Raw genomic sequence first — 20947 nt, 5'->3', positions numbered from 1 at the left:
ATCTTGACAACACAAAAAGGTAAAAAATAAACAATTAGCGAGGACAGAAATAATGAAGACCCCCGATGAGAAGGGGCGTCACCTTAAGCCGTCAACCTACAGTGTCACGCGCTAGTCAGTGCTCTTTCCCCTCCATCGCAGCATGTTTATGGAATAATCTACACAGAATAACCTAATTCGCCTTGGAATCAAGACTTCGTAAAATGGTGATGGGTATTTATCTAAAGATCCTTTTGAGCTGCGAGTTTTTCCTTCTGCTTAACTGCAACGCGATGGAAGGTTAGTTACAGTGTAAAAATCCTTTTGCATCCTGGAAGAAAAATATTACACAGCGTGCAGCATATTCTGCTCTCGGTTTACTTCGATTTTCTTCGGTTAAAAGTTTACCTACTGAATGCCAAATACATTCTGTATCTCATGTATAAAGGGAAGCCGTACCTTACCTTAGCAAGCTTTATTTCAATACTTAGTCCGTAGGAACAAAGATGAAATTCTTCAGTTCTTGCAAATATTAACTAACCTCCACGCTGTCATATCACAGCACGATATATATATGTTATTTGCCGGCTGGGAGGTCCGTATGGTGAAAAACTGTGACCGAGGTCTTGAAAATACTGCCCGAGGCCGTAGGCCGAGGGCAGCATTTTCAAGACCGAGGTCACAGTTTTTCACCATACGGACCGACCCTTAGCCGGTAAATAACATATTTATTGTTTTTAAACTTGACGAAATTCTTTCCGAAAGAACCCGAATGATTTATGGCCGTAAATACGGCAAGATCTTCCATAAACTGAACAATTTTTGAGTGGGTAAATGGTAGTTAAAATAGAGATGATGCAAATTTAAGAGAGATGCCTCAGCGAAACATTTTTATTTCCATAATGATAAAGGTGATTTGAAAGGCTTCCAAACAAACTTTGAAACATTATTTTTACAAGTATCTGTCACAATCTGACACCTGTCAATTAGAGAGCGCGCAAGAAAAAGAAAAGCGAAGGAACATTTGAAAACCAACAGAACTAGTTTGGCAAGGACTGTCACGACAATGTTTTCTTCAAAATAAGTTACTGATCTAACGGAAAGTATTATTCACTCTCATCGACGATTCATTCATGTACGAAGATTTACCTCTGTTCATTAAGTAAACGGCGAGGAAATTAATTGTGAGTAAATTCAATCTTTTTATTTTGAAGTTGTGAGAGTTTGCTCGTTTGTTTGCTGTAATGGCGTGTTTAACTCTGATCTTTCCTTCACAAAAACTAAATTCGAACGGCACACTCCAACGAGACACAAGGGAATGTAATGCGGCCTTTTCTCAAAAAATTCCTTCAATTTCTGTTGTGCAATTTAAGGTACAAATGTCCAAATTGAACGGAATTGGAAAGGCTCACCAGGAGCGTATATTTGTTGTAGAACTTAAATTAAAACTTCGCTCGCTCTTTCACTATGAACAAATTGCTCGAGAAAATTCAGATATTAAATGAATGAAAGTTCCATCGTTCAGTTTAACTGTAACCAAATACCTCACGTTCCAACTTTCTGGGTACTTTTTGTGAACGATTAAAATTAATTGCAGAAGGTTTTTAGGCCGCTTGTCAACCAACGTAATGACACTATTGTTTATACAAATTCATTCTGAAACCAATATTTTTCTGTCAACCAAAGTGATTTAATAGAGAGAAAAGAGAGGATTCATAAGTTATTTATCGGCTTGAGGTAGTGACCGACGTGTTTGCTTAAAAATACTGCCCAGCCGGAAAACGAGGTATATTTATGAAAAATGACAACGAAAGTTGGGATGTACTCGGCGACTCAGGAAAGCGTTACCGTGGCCCGTGGGCAGAGATAGGAAAATACTGACCGGGTAAAGAACCAATCAGATTGCAAGAATCGTTACCGTGCCCTCTCAAAAAAGAATAATCATTGTTAATCGACGATAAATCCTTGTTATGCGGCAAATCCTAATTTTCTAGTAGCGAGTGCAAATTATTTTCCCGGCTTGAAATAAATGAGAAATTTTCAAATTCCTTTATTGACGTATTACTGAGGTGATATTATATAATCTGCCTTATAAAATTTAAGTTGATGATGAGTGTTAATATTTTTTCTACTGTCATCACAAAGGGCGTTCACGAAGTAAATGTTCTTTTGCCAAAAGTGGACCTAAATATATGTGTATTTCGGTGCTTTTTGTTTTGTGTTGTTATCATTTTTGCCTTTCGAGGGCAAAACTTTAAGAGAGGTGATTGGGTGTCCACCAACAGTACATCTCGTTATGTCACATAATCATGTCACCGGCCTAACAATTTTAATTTGCTGTAGTCCTGAAACGAAACCATAATCTTCTCACAATCTGTCCTTATTAAGTTTTGCCTGAATTAAAAGTGGAGAAAATCCGCCCTAAATTGTGAAAGTTTTGCGGGTTGGCATTTCACGGGGCTTTATTTTTTTGCGATGCTAACGGGGAGTTATAAAAAATCATAATAATAATAATAATAAAAGAAGGAATTGACTATACAGACAGCATTTCAGCATTATTTTATTTTCCAAAACCTTAATTAACATCTTAACCTTCATTCATTTAAGATTTCTTGTTTTATTTAACCTATGAAACAACCAAAGAAGTATTGCAGTATTCTGATCAATTGTCAGGTATTTGGGAGGCTATATTAAAGAAAGACTGCGTGGGTTTTTGTTGTTGTTGTTGTTGTCATTGTCTTCTTTGGGTTTTTCTTAACTGTTTGTACAGATTTGGAATGAAAGAGCATGAGCTTAAATCCTTCAAAGCCAACATATTGCACAATCCAGTTAGGTCACGTATTCCAAATTCATCATGAAATCGTCCATCCATCTATTTGTAATATACAAACTTCTTCTCTAAGTTTCACCTCTCTCCTCTGTTTTTGATTGGCTAACATGTCCTCAGCCAATGAGCATGCTGAAAAATTTGCATGCATATATATTTGTATGCACCGATTGCAGATCCGTGATCAGGACGTGGGTCGTGATATAAAGGTTGTTTTCTCTCGTTTTTGTTTATATCTCCTTTCCTACATTACAAATGTTAAAAAAGTTAATATTTATTTATCCCTAGGACAACTTAAAACAGAGCCGTCATCTCTGAGGTCCACCAGCGTGACGTCATCTTCAATATCAGATTTCACTGAACGAGTAACTACAGAGGAGGAACAGAACATTCCGACAACATTCGCCACCGGGCAGCCGGCCATAACAAATACTACCGTGATACCAAATGAGTCTAGCAGGCCAACAGCTACACTGCTGCACCATAAGAAGACTACTGTGGGCTCCGCCGTGGCTTCACATGGCACAGAAAAAAGTGGTAATTATTGTTTAAAGAGAATAAGCAAATTTTCCATTGAGGCCCTAATGATTACAAGCCTGATAAAAAACCTAAGAAACATACTCTTCATCATATCTTTCGCTATTACATGTCACTGATCAACTTTTCACCATAATGTCAATAGTGTTAGAGTGTTTCACTGTTCATGAGTGCTCGTTATTGACAATTTCTAGTAGATGGTCATCTCTGAATTTTTAAGCCCAATACCTCTGACCTCAGGGTACAGCATGCAGCGGGGTGGGATGATTCATGTAATTCATGTACGCTTGGAATACATGATCCGCTTTATCCCTCTAGAAGTACTTTGCTCTCTCTAAGATCTTCGTGTGATTTTGAAAGCTTTTGCAATCATTTTGTCGCACCGTGGTGATAAGATGTCTGGTCTCACTAGTCCAACAGAGTGATATTAAACTGAACTTAGAAAGCAGTGCCTGTGATAAACACACGCATCAACCCTGCAACCACTCAGATAAAAAAGAAAACTAACACCAATTACGACTCAATCGCTTTTATTTTTTTGCCCTTCGGATCGTTTGCAGCAGTCTTTAATGTGTGTGATTGCTTTGGTTTTGGTTTATCACAATAAATATAACTGTCCTCTAAGGATCATTGGGGTCGATTCTCACTAACCGACCTCTACAGATGATTATCCTATAATCGACTTTTCTTGCTCGCGCCGCCTGTCAGAGAGTGTTGGTTTGTACTGATCTAAATGTTCCGTTTTTTTCAGGAAAAACGCCCTTGACGTTGTATGGAGCAGTAGTGGGTGGTGCTGTTGTCCTAACAATGGCTGCACTTACAGCTTTCTGTTATAAAACTCATAGAAGCAGGTAACTTAATAAGCTTTACATGGGAATTCTTAGCTAAAGCAGTTTTTACCGAGATCACGAATCAGTGTTTACTTGAGGATGCATGGAGCAAACTGTCGTTTGCAAAAAACACTATCACAACTTAGTAAGACTAAAAATATGGTTCACAACGGGAATTTCCAAAAAAAAACTTTGATATTTGAAAGGGTTCGTATCTACTGCGTGTGTTTAAAACGTAAGAGATCTGTCAGTGACACTGATAAATGAATATAGGGGTAGTTACTAAGGAAACTACGGCGCTGTATGGGTGGGTAGTATCACAAGATAATTTGTAGCTAATGCTTTTCTGTTTGAAATTGTGAAGAGATTTACCCCTACTAAAAGCAATTTAATCCACAGGCCAAGGAAGGGAAGCCTACGGGTGAAATCTGATCCGGATTCAGAAGCGTTTGAAATGAAACCATTTCACACCAGGTACAGCATGTTCATTCAAATTAGGAACATAGTTAGGATACAAACATGGTCATTCTTGCTTGCTTGTGACTAAAAACATTTTTTTTACTAATTTGTTGTTCAATTCTTTGTCCTAAGGAATTCGTCCCCAGCAAGGGCCATCTCAGGTAAGGCAAGGGTCGTATTAGATGGCGCATTAGCGCACTAAAAAGATGAACACCGCTGAAATTGGTTCATATTGAAAGTCAAAGAGAATGCCTCTAGAATCTAGATAAATTTTTGTGTTGATAGTTGCGCGAAAGCACCTAGCTTTCTTTTGTGAATTGATCTGCTGTTTCAGTTGTTCTTTTCTAATTGGTCTAAGTTACACGCGGTATGAGACAAGATGTTCTGCCTTTCTTTTTCATCTGTGACAAACACTATTTACGCGGTATTAGTAAGTTTCGATGCTCAACTCTCTCATTTGTTGTTTTTCACCAAAAAAACTGTCGTTTTTATCTTTAATTCCTTTTTATAAAGTTGTTTTAAACCGTTTCTTTTAGCTCCCCCTGGTCAATTTCAGCACTAATCACCAATCGTGTACTGCACTGTTAGAGGAGGCGGAGCTTAGAGAAAATAACATACTCGCAGGAGTTTTGAAAAAGGTCCCACTGTAGCCTGTGGAGGACAAGTTTAGCAAAAAAGCCGAGGCAATGAGCGACATTTCCAGAAAATCACGATTTGATATGAATTCCACACTTTGCAATCTCCTAAAAAAATTTCCATAAGGTTTTCCTGACAATCAAATTAAAAGAAACAAATGGTAAAACAGCAAAGGAGTTTTTCCCTTTCGCAAAATTACGTCAATAAGTAGGCAAAGTGCTGTTTCTTGTACTAGCAATATGTAGAAGAAGCAAGTTTTTTGTACCCATTTTGATATGTCTTCTAGACGTCCTAAAGCAAAAACAAAGGTACAGTGGGCCTCTATAATCTGTCTTCTTCAAAAGCCCTATGGTAAAAGTGATTTATTCAAAGTGATTTTATTGAACCCAAGAAAAACATGCAGCCCTCTTTTGCGCGACGGAAAGTTGTGTCCTTGTAACGCGCTGATGTAAAAAACTGAACAAATGAAATGCTTATTGCAAAATTAAAAAAAATGCAATGAAACGATATGGGCCGTCAAGATATTAGATAGGTTGCGGAAAAAAAAAATGGTTAGAGTGGAAAGGAAGTTCTATTTCTAAGTGGTCATGGTATTCTTTATAAATATGGCGCCATGTCTTCGTTCGAGTCTGCGTTCTTTCTCACTATAAGTAGGCCTAAACAACTTTCCCTTCTTCTTAGACGCCTACCCTCCTCCTCTCTATTCACAATCGGTTATCAGGATTTCTTAGTTAGGTGTTGTGCAAACGTGTGTACTTTTGAAGACAAGTGACACCACAGAGGGTTGATCGTGAGTGTTTGGGTTTTGTTTAGTGCGCAGACTCAGAAGTCGTGATTCAACAGAAGATTTACTGGACATTTCTCGACGACAGCAAGAACGGGGAATGGCCATGAATGCCAATGAGAACCAGTTTTTTCCTCCACTTAGTTTTCAGGATCACCATTCAGCTCATGTGAATCCTGCACTGACCGGTGGTGAGTCAAATTGTGTTCGTACAGTACACTACCTTCTATTTCAGAGACTTTAGCCCATGTATGTTTATTTCGTTGCTTCCCCATTCAATCCAACATGCCTCTGTTTGTTACAATTTAGGCCGCTCAATAAATACATGTTAACTTAAAGGTAAATATAGAATCGATATAAACTCTAAGCTGCTATCATTATCCTATATTCAGAACATGGAGATTCGCCTGCACGGCAGACAACCAGAACCTTTCAAGACCAAATTCGAGTTCTCATCGAAAACGAAATCGACGAGTTAGTATATGACAGTGGGATCGAGGAGGAAAGCTCCGAGAGTCTCCGACGATCACCCGATCAACGAGGATCCTCCGAGTGCATCCCCGGTGGTACCTTGAATTCAAACGAAAATAATTCGGAGGGTAACAAGGACAGAAAAACACCTCTTGCTCAAGTAGGTGAACCGTTCTACCATGTTTTAGAGGGACCTGGGGACGAGAGCAATTCTCTAAGACACACTGTAGATGAAAATGAGAGAGTTGAGTCAGCAAGTATTTATCAACCGTTCAGTATCAGCCGTCAGAATTTTTCCAAGCAAGGGATCTTAGTTGACAACGCTGATGCTGAAGATGAGACGATATTGTCAAGTTCTGGAATTTATCAGCCCTTAACTCCATCAAAGGAAGTCATTTTAGATGACAAGACAAAAGTGACTTCGCATGGTGGCCTTGATAAAATAATCGACCACAACGACACGAAAGCCGCTGGATCATCTACAGCAATGTATCAACCTCTACTCGATAGACACAAAGCGCGATCGCAGTCGAACATTGACAGACCACGATCTGTTTCAGGAATCTATCATCCCTTAACGCCTAGTCCTGAGAGGGAAGGGCGTCATAAAAGAAGTTGGACAGCCCCGCAAGATGTACTATTGCAGGACCTACCTAAGACTTCGAGGTCAGAAAACAGACAAGGTGAGACAGACCCGGTTTATCAAACAGTGGTTGATGAGCAACGGTGTCCCCTGAATATTGACGACCCAGCAAGTGTATCTCCTCGTTCTCCGAGACATTCCCCGCGGCCAAGCCCTCATGAACAACAAAGAACAATCCACGAACCAACCTACATGGCAGTTCACGTGAGGCCCTCACGACAAAATGGAAGGCCTTGTAACAGTGAACATGAGCCCAGGTACACCCCGCCACCTTGTCGGAAATGCCGTTCCCCCGTACATCCTTCAGTCTCCAATGCCCGCGCAGGCCACCGAAGGATTTCCAGTGATAGCGGCCGTGCTTTGTCCGCAATGCTAAACCCTGACAATACCGACGCTTCAGGTCCACCTGATAATAGAAGTTCCCTTAGCGTTCTACCACGTCACCTTGGACACCGTAGAAACAGGAGCGACATCGGGCTATGTCCCATTGATCAAAGCCATGAGCATGCGTCGCGACGTCAGACTTCGGGTAGCGACGGTGGAATTCCGCGGACATCAAGCATGAGATCACTTGTAACAGAGTTTCAGAGATCAGCCAGTGACACAACTCATTGTAGGGTACATATCGGACCTTAAATATTTGTTCGATTGCTACTGAAGCCAAGGTTATCAAAATTGAAACTTTGCGTTAACTTCTGAATATATGAATGAGTGAGATTAATCCAATACCTTAAACTTTTGTTGAATACCAATGAACGATAAAACGTGAGAAGATTTTGGAAAGATTTCGACATTCCATCTGCGCGGGTAAATTTTTAGGAGCTGATTATCCGTCAACTGACCCTCAGTGCTCTATAGATAATTGCAAATTCTCCTGATTGTACCGCAGCTTTCACCAAGGGATAACTTAATAATTATTCCTAGATTCTCAGGGATCACTTTTCTTCCGAATGTATTTTATTATTATTGGCAAGATAAACTTGGCGTCGATGATCCTCAAACCTAGTTCAAGCGTACGACGCAAATGCAAGTACAAGGTAAAGAATGTGCGAACGATTCTGGCGCAAATGCAAACGCAAGCGTAAGCGCGGAACAAGAAATTGAGAAAATTTTATTTCTTTCACTTGTGTTTTACACAAGGATTTGAACTTTTGTCTCATGTGTACATCTTGTATCGATCCTTTAAATCCGAGCCAAATAGTGACCAGCATCTATTTTCTCTTTACAGTAATACAGCTGAATTATTCAGTAAGATGATAAGAATAGCGTAAACGATCGCCAGCTTAAGAGGCTTTGATTGTGAAACGAATTCTGCTCGTCAGTAAAAAAATTAAATGTTTTGGGGAGAGTATGGAGAATATAGATACTGATGAAATTGATTGATAAATTTCAAGAGGGAAAGCGTTCTACTCTAAATTGTGTTGCAAATAATACAACAAATTAATCGTTTTGAAGAATCTTATGGGGGGGGGAGCGAAGTAAAGCTTATTTTTGTCGCTTTCTTTTCTTTCCCATTTTTTAGTTTTTGTATATTTTTGCTCTTCGTTTTTATCAATATTTCTTATCATAGTCCGGTAATTAGGTCACAACAGTCATTTGTGCGATAATAGTATTCATTCAGCGTGGCTTTTGCTATCGCTACGCATGGATGAAATTCCCAATAACAATATTCTGCTTTTTTATCAAATAAAACAGTTAGATTCCATGTTACGCATAGATGAAATTCCCAATGACAATATTCTGCTTTTTTATCATATAAAACAGTTATATTCCATGTTGTCGTAATTCTGCGCTGTGGGAAATCAAGGAGAACGTCAAAGTGTGGTTGGAACATCACTAACACACTCGACTGTACCACCGCCTGTGCTCCTTTTTCAGTGTTTTTGCCACATTTTGACATAATCTGTGGTCTGTTGCTGAGCAGAAGCACGGCATCATGGAATCTATTTGTGAAATAGACGGTTCAGGTCCTGACATTTCAATATATCTTACTGTTATTGAATCTAGGCGTAATTCAGCCTGTGGCTGTGATGGTTTAGTTAATAAAGTATTTATCTATCGCTCAACCAATCGGAAAAAAGTAAGATAGCTTTATTCAGCAGAAATTGTTTCTAATTTGACAAGCAAAGGATGAGAAAGCAAATAATCTTTTGATACTAGAATATGTCTCATAATTGCGAGAGAAACATTTCAGTGGACAAAAGTGCACAACTGTGTATTGCAAATTGAGATCAGTTCCTTTAAAGTGAAGGTTCACCATCATCTTTTTCCATGGTGATTATTTCTCAGGGCTACTCCTGATCATGTTTGGCCATCAGCACTACTCTGATATAAGCTCCCGTCGACAGAACGTTAGATTACGTGTATCAGATAACTTAGTTTGGAAAACTGGTCGGATTTTGGCTAAACGAGCCTTGAGCGATGACTCTGACGAGAAGAAAATTGCATAAGAAAAATACGTCTCACTATTACGAGAGAAATCCAAAAGTATCTCCCTCGAGACTACCCTCTGATAAAAGTAGTTGTCTCAATCAAGAAGAGGCCAATCAGGAACAGGTCCAACACTGACGTCAAATTGTTCAAAGTGACACCGGCTAAGTAGATAACACACCACCTGTGACATAAACAAGATTTTAGAAAAGGTGTTGTGTTCTATTTAAGTGCCTATTATGGCATTTCATTTTGGCGTTAAAGTCGACATACTTGTCAAAGAGATGGGATTCATTTGTTTGAGTTATTGCAAAGATGTTTAATCGCTCGTAGTAAGTGTGTTCAACGTATGTGCGGCGCTTTTCAGTTGCAGTTCATTTAAAACTGGTAAAGTTTGTGTTCTCAGTGTAAATAACGGTTTGTTTTGTCTACAACTCATTATATTCTGACGATGGCTACCTCTTTGACTACTTACGTTCTCGTTAACGGTAAGCGTCTTTTTTGATATAATTGTTCCACTGAATTTATTTTGAACTGCCATATTTTGAACGTGAAACACGACTTCCTAAATGGTTCTAGCGAAAACGAAGAGCCCAGTAAGCTAGACCTAAGATATTTCCTAAAACGATTGGTTCTACGAAAGATTTAGTGGAGGAGTGATTAGGCGTACATATCATTGCATTGTGTGAAAGAAAAGGTTAATGTTGCGACTAAAGAGTGCTATTGAAAATCAATGACAATCAAATCAAGTCAATAAAGCTAAGCATTAACAGGTAAGAAATGGCGATGAAAGTTCTCCATACGTAATAATTATTGATGAACAGGAAATGACTGCAGATCAAATGAACTTAACTGGTGATGATAAACTAAAAATAATAAAAATGTTTGTGATGTATGCCCTTTCGGAGTTCGAGAACTGTTTCAGACAATGACGATGATGTTATGAAGCGGTTTAACCCTTGTTTACATGTGTTCTTTTTATCTGAGATTTACGTTAAATGTTTTCTTCTTTTGGTTTGTTTTTGTTTTTTTTGTTTCTTTACCAAGCTCTTTTTATTCATTTTTCCTTGGCTGGCGTAATTTTCAAACGTGGGAGTTGGCCAAAAGAGCAGAAGCCACAGGTGTGGTCAGGACCAAATCCATGCTACGATAAAGATGGAAACCCGAAATTTGTAAGTCTTCATACAAATGCTGTTAACAGCAATACCTTTAAAAACCTCTAAAGTCCTAATGAATTGTAGAACTGAGACAACAACCCTCAAAGGTTTGTAAAAAACCAAGAAAGTGAACCACGTCACGTCAAGCTGAATCGTTCCATTGAAGTCTAGCTTTATTAAGTCGAACATTCCCAATCCTCTTCAAATCCTGGTACAGGAACCCATAAAGTAATGGGCTCCTGATGTTACCTTAATATTTTAATTATCCCATCTGACGCTAAAATTATCAAAACTTGCTCGGTGCCACAATTCATGTGTAACTTTTTCAAACCCTATGATCGTAGCCTCCTCCAAAAGACCCGCCATGGTTTACTGACGACATGTGCCATCTGAGCGTGTGCGCAGGAGCAATGGTTTTAACCAAGTCCATGTGTGTTATGAAAGGAGCCTTATGTGGACCGGTATGTTCATTACAAATATTGTTTTCTTGTATTTATTTTCCGAACTTAGTCGATGAAGAACTTCGAAGTGGCTTGGTTTTTTTTCTTCATAACACCAGGAACGTCTACTGCAATATGCATCCCTCGAAGCTTTTACATTATCCTGTGCAATCCTTCGGGCATTTGAACTTTTGGAGATTAGTTCGTTCAAATTCCCCCTCTCCTAAGCCAAAATTGCGTTCAAATACCCTACTCAAGCATAATTCAATATTAAGGAAATTGAATGCTGCAGAATTTGGTAAAGTCACTCGGTAGTTTTTGGTTTTATGGTTGGGTTTTTGACATGGATGCATCATTCCGTACGATGTTAACTTTTCTTTCTAAGCCATTAGCCCACGGAAGCGGGCTCTTTATCTTTAAACTCCTCCATATTGAAAATTGAAACACACGGTACTCCGCTGGAAAGATTTGACACTTCCAGATCAAATTTCCTACCCAGCCGGTCAAGTTCAAACTCCTCACCCACCCACCCCCAAGGAAGTCCTTTTGTGTCAAATGTCCGTGGGTTACCACCATGGGGGGAGGGGATTATAAATCTATGGATTGATCGGCACATAACGTTTGTTATGGCGGCTGTCTCATTTGAGCGTGTTTTTAGAATATGAACGGTACGTAACTTTCTTTTTCAATTTTATCCTTCCCTCTGTCCTTACAGGGTCAGTATTTAGCTGCAGTTCCCAAACCCCCCTCTCCGGCAGCCTGTTGTGTATGCAAGCCATGTAAGTGTCGTGTTGATCTTTCTTTCTCAAATTTTTTTTTTAACATACCCTGCATCCACTTTCAACGAGTTCGAGAAAGGGCAAAGGTTAATTGAATCTTATCACACTAAATAATGATGGTTTTGATAAAATTCTTTCATCTGCTTTGACTTAAATCCTTTGAATACCAGGATGTGATTGGGTATTCGTCCTTCCAACAGTTACACATTGTCTTGTAAGTTGGTCAAGATAAAAATAGCCATCTCTTATTACCTGTCTTCTGGGTACTGCGTTGATATCAAAAGAAGAAGTTAACTGGACTGGTTAGAGAGCCAAAGAACCTGGTTCTTTCACTGCAATGCACAATCTTGATTGCTTATTACTATATTATTTTTGTCTTACAAATGCAGTTGAACCACTTTGATGAGAAAGAACGAATGAAAAGGTTGAGAGATAGCATCTGCGCTAAGCCCACGTAATGCCAGATCTCACCAGAGTTTCTTTCCAGTCCGTGGTACAAATCATGTTATGAAACGTCGACGGTCGTCATCAGGTTAACAGCCGAACTCGGCACCGAAAATTGCCCGAAAATTCAACGAAGATCGTCTCCGAGGATGAGAGTCGCAAGTTAAACATACGAGTGCAACTAAGCTGTGTAGCACGAGAATTCTTTTTTCCGTATGTTTCTCTTTTATTTGGGGGGACAAATGATTAGTGGGAGCCGGAAGTCAGATGTACACTTGGACCTCTTCCCACAATTCAAAAAGGGGTACATACTGGACCTTAAAAGTTTGTTGCACTGCAAATATGGCAAGGTTCCAAGAATTAAAACTGTGCGGGCGTCCACATAACGTCTGATTATGAATGAGAACGACTACCTTTAACTTTTGTTGCATTCTAATAAATTCTGAAACGTGAGAATACTAAAGAAAGATGTCGACATTACACCTGCGCGAGTAATTCTTTAGGAGCCCATTATCCGTCAACTGACCGTCAATGCGTGCTGCAGCTTTCACCAGGCGATAACTTCTCGGCTGACCGTGCCTTTAGCAATGACTCTGACAAGAATAAAATTTCATAGGAAAAAAAAAGACTCACTAATATGGGAGAAATCCGAAAATATCGTTCTCGAGACTACCATTTAAAAGTAGTTAATTGTCTAAATAGCTATAAAAGTCTAATCAAGAACAAACACACCACCTGTGACGCTAAACACGACTTTAAAAAAGGTGCTGTCGTATTCTATTTAAGTGTCTGTTATATCAATTTTGGCGATGAAGCCGACATACTTTTCAAAGAGAGGGAATCACCTATTTCAGTTGCTCACTAGCTCTTAGTGGTGAGTGGCTTCGACCTCTGTGCGGTTCTTTTCAGTCGCAGTTGATTTAAAACTGGTATATTTACCTTGCGCTCTTGGTGTAAACAATGACTTGTTTTGTCTCTTACTAGTGATATTGTGACGATGGCTACCCCGTTGGCTATCTACATTCTTTTGAATGGTAAGAAATTTTGTCGTGCAAGAATTCCTCCGAATCTACTTTATTTCATATTATTTTGAACGTGAAACACAACATCGTACTCACGGGACGTGTGATTATGTTATGGTTAACAACTATTCATCAAGGTGGAAGTGAGCGGTTAGTAAGGGGGTCTCAATGGGGTTGGCCGTTAATTTAGTCGTTAGTCTTGAAAAAAGTTAACCGTAAAAAAAATTTCTGGTAAGGACAATGGAAAGATTTTAACCGTTAGCCGTAAATTGGCCAAAATTTTAACCGTTGGCCGTAAAAGCCGTCACACCGTTGAGACTCACCAGAGGTGGGTATTTTTCCGAGCCGCCAATAGCCCTTTAGGACCTTTTAGCCGCGCCGCCATTCATCCATGGCCACCATTAGCCACCGACACAAAGGTAAATATTTGTATTGGTATATATCAAAACAGTGAGGTAATATAACACAAACATGAATTGAACTCATCTGTTCCTGCAACGATTACAATATTTTCGGGCGGAAATCCCGAGCGAGTTCCTGGGAGGTTAATAGCAAAGATATCCAGAGTCTGAGTGGCCAGTCAGAGCGCGCCCTCCACGCAATTCACTCTTTAAGTATATACTAATGGAGTTTAATAATTGCTTATATTTGGTTATCTCATCACGAACAATTTAGGATTTTAACGAAATGTAGCGGAATGTTTGAGTTCCTTATTTGTAAGATATGTTGTTGGAAAAGAGACCAACCTTGAACACTACAGAAAAACGTTTCACTTTTTCACCATTATATACTTTTGTTTCCCACATTTCGCACCTTTGTTTTCTCTTGATATATCAACGGTTATCTTTCCTCATTTGCATTTGATAATTGTGAGATGTTGTCGTTATGTTTTTATAACGTTACTTTTTATCCTTAAAGGTTTTTAAAAAAACTCTCGTCATCTGAGATTTATGTTGAATTTTTTCCTTTTTTAAGTTTATTTTTGTTTCTTCACCAAGCTCTTTTTATTCATTTTTCTCTGGCTGGTGTAATTTTTAAACGTGAGAGTTGGCCAAAGGAGCACAAGCCACAGGTGTGGTCAGGACCAAATCTATGCTACGATAAAGATGGAAGTAACAAATTTGTAAGTCTTGGTGCAAATTCTGTTGACGTAATACGGGCTTTAAATACTTCCAAAGAAACTTCCACAAAAGTAATGGATCAACATCCGAGCAACTACGCACCTACCCCTCCCCTTACCCAACAGCAGTCAAATGATAACAAGTTAGGGTCAATGTTGGGGGGGTTAGGGGAGGGGTAGGTGTGCAGTTTCTCAGATATTGACATTAATCCAAACTAATTCTGGGACGAATAAGAACAAGTCGTGGAACCAAGAACCCTTTACAGCTAACTGTTAACCCCATCGAGACACTCCTCCCATAGGCTGAGAATAAAGATAGAAAGAAAAGTGGTCCACCTTGTATGACTCGTCAAAACCAGGTTGTTTCGTTGAAGACTGACTTACAGGTCAAATTCCGAATGCTCCTTAAATGTTACTAATATATTCTATTAATCCTAGCTGTCGCTAGATTTATCAAAAAAAATTACAGTGCCTAGCTCTATCCATGATTTTTAAAACCCTATGATCGCAGCCTATTCCAAAGGACCCGCCCTGGTTTACAGACGACATGTGTCATCTAAGCGTATGCCTAGGGCTCATGGTTTTAACAAAGTCCATGTGTTTCACGAAAGGAACTTCATGTGGAGAAGTAGGTTCACGAAAAAAATTTGTTTTTTTTGTTTTTGTTTGGACATGTTTATTTATTCACAATCATCATCATCGCATGCAATCATCAGCACAAGTAAGCTCATAAGGCCAAGTTTAATTATTCACCTGATCTTTGTCTAAAAAGACAGAAAGTTGAAGGGAGGACTTCATAAACACAAGAACTTTCGGTATTTCCCGTAATTGATTGACGCACACAATGAAGAGACGTTTCCAGACTTTTAGTTGCTGAAGAGCGTCGTAGTGACTTGAAACGAAACAGAAATGGGATTTCAGGGAAAGACGAATGAAGACTCGACTTGTTTTCTCGTATCACCATGATCGTTTACTGCAATAAAGTTTGTTGAAGTGGCTGTCTCTATTGAACTCTTAAGTATGTGTTCAATACAAACAGTAGCTTTAATTTTTTCCAATGTATTATTCTCTTTAACCTTACAGGGTGAGTATTTAGCGGCAGTTCCTGAACCCCCTTCTCCAACAGCCTGTTGTGTATGTAAACCATGTAAGTCTCCTGTTTTTTTATGTTTTTTTTTTACACGCCTTGCATCTACTTGACTTGAACTCGGAGTTTGAGAAAGCACAATCTTCAATCCTTTGAATCCCAGATGTGATTAGGAATTCTGCCTTCTAACTTTTATGCATTGCCTAGTAAGACTTGTAAGTTGGTCGAGAGTATTGATTTTACGTAGAAATATACAAAATATTAATCAGTAGCGGATTTAGGGGAGGGGCTCGGGGGTTGCCAGCCCCCCCCCCCCCCCCTCTATTTTGAGTAAAAAAAAAATGGCAGAAGGAAGAAAAGCCGGAAGGGCAAGCGACAAAAAATTAGTTCAAGGTCTGGATCCGCCACTGTCTACCTGTCTGCTGAATATCGTATTGATATCAATGACTCTTACATTGCAGTGCACAATCTCGATTGCTCATTTATTTTTTTTCTTCAAAATACAGTTGAGCCACTTTCATGAGAAAAAACGAATGAAGCACTTGAGTGAAGGCAGCATCTTCGCTTGCCGACGACATGCCAGATCTACTAATCTCTATCCAGTCCTTGGTACAAGTCGTGTTATGAAGTGTCTCCTGTCGTCTTCGCCTGATCTTGACTCAGTGCATCCGTTGCGGTTTCATGGCCTTGATTTACAACGCCCCTAGCTAGCTCCAAAACTAATTGATAAAATTGACGAAGATCGGGTACGGTCGGAGGTACTTACAGAGCGCGCGGTTTCCATCCTGTCATGCCTTTTTCAAAATATGATACAGTCCTATTACTGCACAGTGAATGTGCTCGGGAGAAGGGATCGGTGTGGGCCGAGGAACAGGTGTAATAAGAGAGATAGAGTATTTATAACATCGCTTTAAAATGCTTTCAATTTTTGATGAATTAAAAGGCATTACAGACAAATTAAAATGAGTGTCCTTAAGTGGCCAATCAAAAGTGAATACCGGCATTAGACCTAAATTTTGGGGAATTTTACTACTATGATAAAATAAAACATCAATAAACATGTGAAATATATTTGCGTGATTGAAAAGTCAATGAACACGCAATTGTTTGGTTTTTTTACCTAATTTATACAATGACAAAGTCATAAACTGATAATACATTGCAGATGATGTTTTATTGATTACAATGGCTATTATTGACATGGTCTTCGCAATGAATTGATTATACTTTGTAGTAAACCTTGACTATGACGTATTAATCATTTACCCTTTACACCTTAAGATTGGTGTGCATATTCTCCACACTGTTCCCTACACATTTCCAATGGTACTGACAAGGAGAATTTGTTCAATGATTTAAGAGCCTCTCTGGCGTGTGATCATCTCCCTTATTCTCATAACCTTAATGTTTGATTCAATAATGACACTGTAAGGAGAAATGAGATGCAATCATTCTTAATGGTTAAAGGGTTAACCCTTTACACCCTAACATCAGTACCCAAATTCTCCATACTCTTCTCTATACATTTCCTTTGGTGCTAGCCAAGGAGAGTCATTTAAAAATCAAAGCTCCTAGGTTGGTAATCATTACTTTTATTCTAATAATTTTTATAAATGATTCAACAGTATCACTGTAAAGAGAAATTAGCTGCTGGTCACTCTAAGTGGTTTCGTACTCTACAATGCATCCTCATAGTGAGGATAAAGTGGACTCCACCAATTAATAACTTTAGCATCATATGCTGGCTCAAGGATAACACTGTTTCCCTCTTCCTTTCTATATCGGCCATCACTACGAGGTGAATGAAAAATTAACTTAACGCTGTTATGCTTCATGTCACGACTAACACCAATGGAAGCTTTTGTCAATACATGACCTTGCACAGGAGAAACAGGCAGGTAATTAACACAATTTATTTGAAGAATGGAGTGTCCCTCTTCAGGATTATAATTCAAGTCATCAACCTGTGCCAACCATTCTTTGGAGAAATAATGAGGTTTACTTTTCATGCCAGCTGTTTTCTGAGAAAACTTGAAATAAAACACCCAGATTTTCTTAGTTTGCTTCTTGCACAAGGCCTGCTTGTACCACATTGATATGCACATGTGACCTTCCAACACGTCTGGATCCTTTAAGTTATTATGAGACACAACACAAGTCTTAAATGGCTCATAGCCATGGAAAAGAGCTCTTATAATCCTTGCACGTAGTCCGGGGCGACACTCTATTCTATGTGGTTGTAGTCGTTCGGGTAGCTTGTTTAGCCTACTAATGTAACATTTATAGATTCTACACCAAAACATCCTTGTGTTTGTGGCTTGCCTTGCTCCTCTACAGATCAGTGCAAACTTTTGCACATGTTCAGGATCAATATACTGTGCTAGCAAACACCATATATCAAGGGGATATAACAAACCATTCTTGTTACACTCTGTGTGTGGAGTATCCTTCTCTGTTTTCCTCTTTGATCTTTGTGATCTGGAAGTTGATGTGGATTGTTGTTCATGGATACCAATTGATGACTTCTCATCCTCTTCATCAGACAGTGAATCAAAGTCAGTTCTGTCATACCAGGGGATCATGTTTTCTTTTTCTACTTCAGTAACTATTGCTGCTGTAAAAGGAACATACATATCACATGCTTTTAATCTATAATATCCCATGCAATGTATTCTCATGAACCATGATTAGGTAGACTGCCATAGAGAATACTTCAGAGGTTGTTAAATTTTAGGGGGTATATTGTTCGATAATAAAACACATTGTTATGGGAACAATGCCTTCATTGATAAAATACCTGAGATAGTATGCACATCCTCTAAACCTTAGATGAACAATTTTAAACTTTGTTTTGTCAAAAGAATGAGCAAAGATTTGTAGAGAAATTATATGCCTGTTTTAAATGTCATATCACTTTGAAGAACACAGAACAACAAACAATGAATTCTGATAATCAAAAAAATAGCATGAAAAAGTATCAAAACTTTTTAAATGCCCTTAAATTAATAACTCATTTACATCATTAAAAAAATATATTTCTATGGGCTAGAATTAAATTTAAGCAGTAAAGAAGTCAATGATCCTTTACATTATAGAGAGTTACACCAGAATCTCTTTCATTTTTATGCCAAGAGCACTTATATGCATAACTTGTATCAAACATACTTGCACTTGATGAAAATCCTTTTGACACTCGCTTGAGTGCTTCCTTTGCATGTTTGGCATTAACAAAGTCTTCAACCACTGGATCTGAAACATTTTTGGTATCAGTAGCATTAATCTACATTGATCAATGATATCACAAAGAGGTACCTCTATAAGGTTGGGTTATGATTTATGTTTCATGAGACACACTACCCAGGAGGAACCCTCCACTGTAACATGCCACCGGTGTTATAATCACATCCAGCATCCATATTAACGAAAACACAATTGAGTAGAGTCCAATTCAATCTGTAATCACTTGAGTGAGGAACAAAATCAAACAACCACAAAACAGGAAACCAATTTCATATGATTACAGATGGAATTAGATGACATGACTATGAAAAGATTTCTAAAACAACTAGCCATTTATTACACGTTTCCATTAAAAAAAAAAAAAACTACAGTTGACTAGGTGAAATGCACCAATTAACTACGCAGCCTCCACTCCTCTCTCTGCAAAGGCGTGTTCCTTTTTAACCTGCACTCAAGCTAAAGATGGCAAGAATGTGCACCCTTGATTTTCTGTTTCCACCTCTTAAAAATGTAAACAGAGGCATTCAATGTCCGTGAGTAGCTTTGAAAGAATGCTAAAAATCCAAATTCCTTGACCGGAAACCTACCCGATGTAGGTATTAGGTGCAGATGAAGTAATGAAACCCTAAAAATCACCGGCCGTTGCAAGTTGGTTTAAACGCCTCACCCTTATTTCAATCTCCATCACTGAGAGGCTAAGAAAGAAGAAATCCTAGAAAAATTGCAATCGAGTAGAATTTACAATTTTTTAAGCTTAAATTATTTTAATGATTCGGAAGGATTCAACAGTAGAACATTCTTCATTCAAAATCCTCATGTTTCAATTCACAAAAGACGAAATTGGGAACTTATCTCTACAAGTCAACAAATTAAAAGCAATAGAAGAGCTTTATTAAATGGCTCAGACTAAGGTCGGAAGAGACCCAAAGCTCTAAAAGCTACTTATTATTAAACAAGATTTAGGAGAGAGTACTGAGCTTACCTCTTCCATTCACATCGTTGTTACACAGGGCTTTCTGAAGCTTTCCAGAACGTTGCCCTTTATTCCTACGTTTTTTCCGAGACATAATAATCTTCAGTCATAACCAGACTGCAACACCAACATCATGCTATTTGTTCTGCTTTACTTTTATTTCAGCTTTGTTTACAAGACGTTTCCCAGATCTGCCATTTTCCTTCACTAACTTAGTAACCTGGCATTTTTCCAATTCCGTTTACGTGGTAAATGACGTCCCCGCTCGGAAAATCTATTAGACTTTTCTTATTTTGAGCCCTACCTGCTACTCCTTGAACATCACTCGAAGGTCGTTAAGGCGATAGAGACTCAGTTCCACATGAACAGAGCCTGGTTTTGAGAGTTAAGAAAGAATTTACTCGGGAGTGCATGCATCTGGCTAAAGAAAATCCTAGAGTGCACGTCCACCCCTTCTCTCCCCTCTTACCGAAGTGGGTCCTACAGATCATGTCTACTCCTCTTATATGGCAAAAAATGCCCCTGACTAGGATGCTAAAGTAAGATCCCAAAATATTTTCCACACTCCTGCTATGTAAGCTGGTTTGTAGACTATAGTCATGGAAAGTGTCATTTTTGGAAATTTTCTTAGAAAAATAAATTCGTGAGGGACTTTGCGAAATTAATTTAAAGAGCCTGGTTGAAGAAAATCCCGCCAAATTTGATAGATGTCATTAAAAATTAAAATAAGTGGACCCAAAACTAGTTTTCTTCAGACAATTGCTCGTCTACAGTCAATTCAATTTGGTGTTCCCCGTGGATTACTTTTTGTGTAGCCTTGCTATCAAATTCATTTCCAGAGTTTTATACAGCATCAGTAATTTCTCTTCCCGTATCTAACAGAATAAATTATTAACACAGTTTGATTGATTTCTGTTTAGGACATGTTGAAGGAAAGATCCCTACATGATGTCATCAATTTCAACATTAAATTGAGTCTTAAATTGTTCTTTGCTTTGTACACCCCTACTACTTAGAATAATATCTTAGCACCCCTAACAGCAAACTTATAATTTATTGCAGCCTTTTTGTATTACCTTTAGGGTTCCT

At 38.6% G+C, this 20947-nt stretch overlaps 4 protein-coding genes across 6 annotated transcripts; 3 read left to right on the top strand and 1 right to left on the bottom strand.

Annotated features, from left to right (window-relative positions):
• The first annotated feature begins 131 nt into the window (after positions 1 to 131).
• Positions 132 to 9345, top strand: LOC113669581 (uncharacterized). The gene is made up of 7 exons (XM_089184098.1): positions 132 to 279; positions 3095 to 3343; positions 4095 to 4194; positions 4573 to 4647; positions 4765 to 4793; positions 6082 to 6243; positions 6445 to 9345. The coding sequence occupies exons 1-7, from the start codon at positions 204 to 206 to the stop codon at positions 7800 to 7802; spliced, it is 2049 nt and encodes a 682-aa protein (XP_089040224.1). The 5' UTR covers positions 132 to 203; the 3' UTR covers positions 7803 to 9345.
• Positions 9346 to 9775: 430 nt separating this feature from the next.
• Positions 9776 to 12797, top strand: LOC113669582 (uncharacterized). 2 transcript variants are annotated; one of them, XM_027185648.2, is made up of 5 exons: positions 9776 to 10084; positions 10644 to 10768; positions 11098 to 11214; positions 11909 to 11972; positions 12362 to 12797. In XM_027185648.2, the coding sequence occupies exons 1-5, from the start codon at positions 10048 to 10050 to the stop codon at positions 12373 to 12375; spliced, it is 357 nt and encodes a 118-aa protein (XP_027041449.2). In that variant the 5' UTR covers positions 9776 to 10047; the 3' UTR covers positions 12376 to 12797. The 2 variants fall into 2 exon arrangements, with proteins under 2 accessions (XP_027041449.2, XP_027041447.2); XM_027185646.2 differs by lacking the exon at positions 9776 to 10084 and having other exon boundaries at positions 10091 to 10768.
• A 408-nt stretch (positions 12798 to 13205) lies between these two features.
• On the top strand, positions 13206 to 16716 carry LOC113669583 (uncharacterized). 2 transcript variants are annotated; one of them, XM_089184102.1, is made up of 6 exons: positions 13206 to 13290; positions 13401 to 13450; positions 14437 to 14561; positions 15070 to 15186; positions 15642 to 15705; positions 16152 to 16716. In XM_089184102.1, exons 2-6 carry the CDS (start codon positions 13414 to 13416, stop codon positions 16166 to 16168), a joined length of 360 nt encoding a protein of 119 aa, XP_089040228.1. In that variant the 5' UTR covers positions 13206 to 13290; positions 13401 to 13413; the 3' UTR covers positions 16169 to 16716. The 2 variants fall into 2 exon arrangements, with proteins under 2 accessions (XP_089040228.1, XP_089040229.1); XM_089184103.1 differs by lacking the exon at positions 15070 to 15186.
• An 87-nt stretch (positions 16717 to 16803) lies between these two features.
• LOC113669587 (transmembrane protein 183A) lies at positions 16804 to 20902 on the bottom strand. Its single transcript, XM_027185653.2, has 3 exons — positions 19868 to 20902; positions 18811 to 18894; positions 16804 to 18259 (listed from the first exon to the last, which is right to left on the bottom strand). The coding sequence occupies exons 1-3, from the start codon at positions 19950 to 19952 to the stop codon at positions 17322 to 17324; spliced, it is 1107 nt and encodes a 368-aa protein (XP_027041454.2). The 5' UTR covers positions 19953 to 20902; the 3' UTR covers positions 16804 to 17321.
• Between the last annotated feature and the right edge of the window lie 45 nt (positions 20903 to 20947).

Source organism: Pocillopora damicornis, chromosome 10 (assembly GCF_964200805.1).
Source record: "Pocillopora damicornis chromosome 10, jaPocDami1.2, whole genome shotgun sequence".
Lineage (NCBI taxonomy): Eukaryota > Metazoa > Cnidaria > Anthozoa > Scleractinia > Pocilloporidae > Pocillopora > Pocillopora damicornis.
This window is presented reverse-complemented; position numbering and strand designations above follow the sequence as displayed.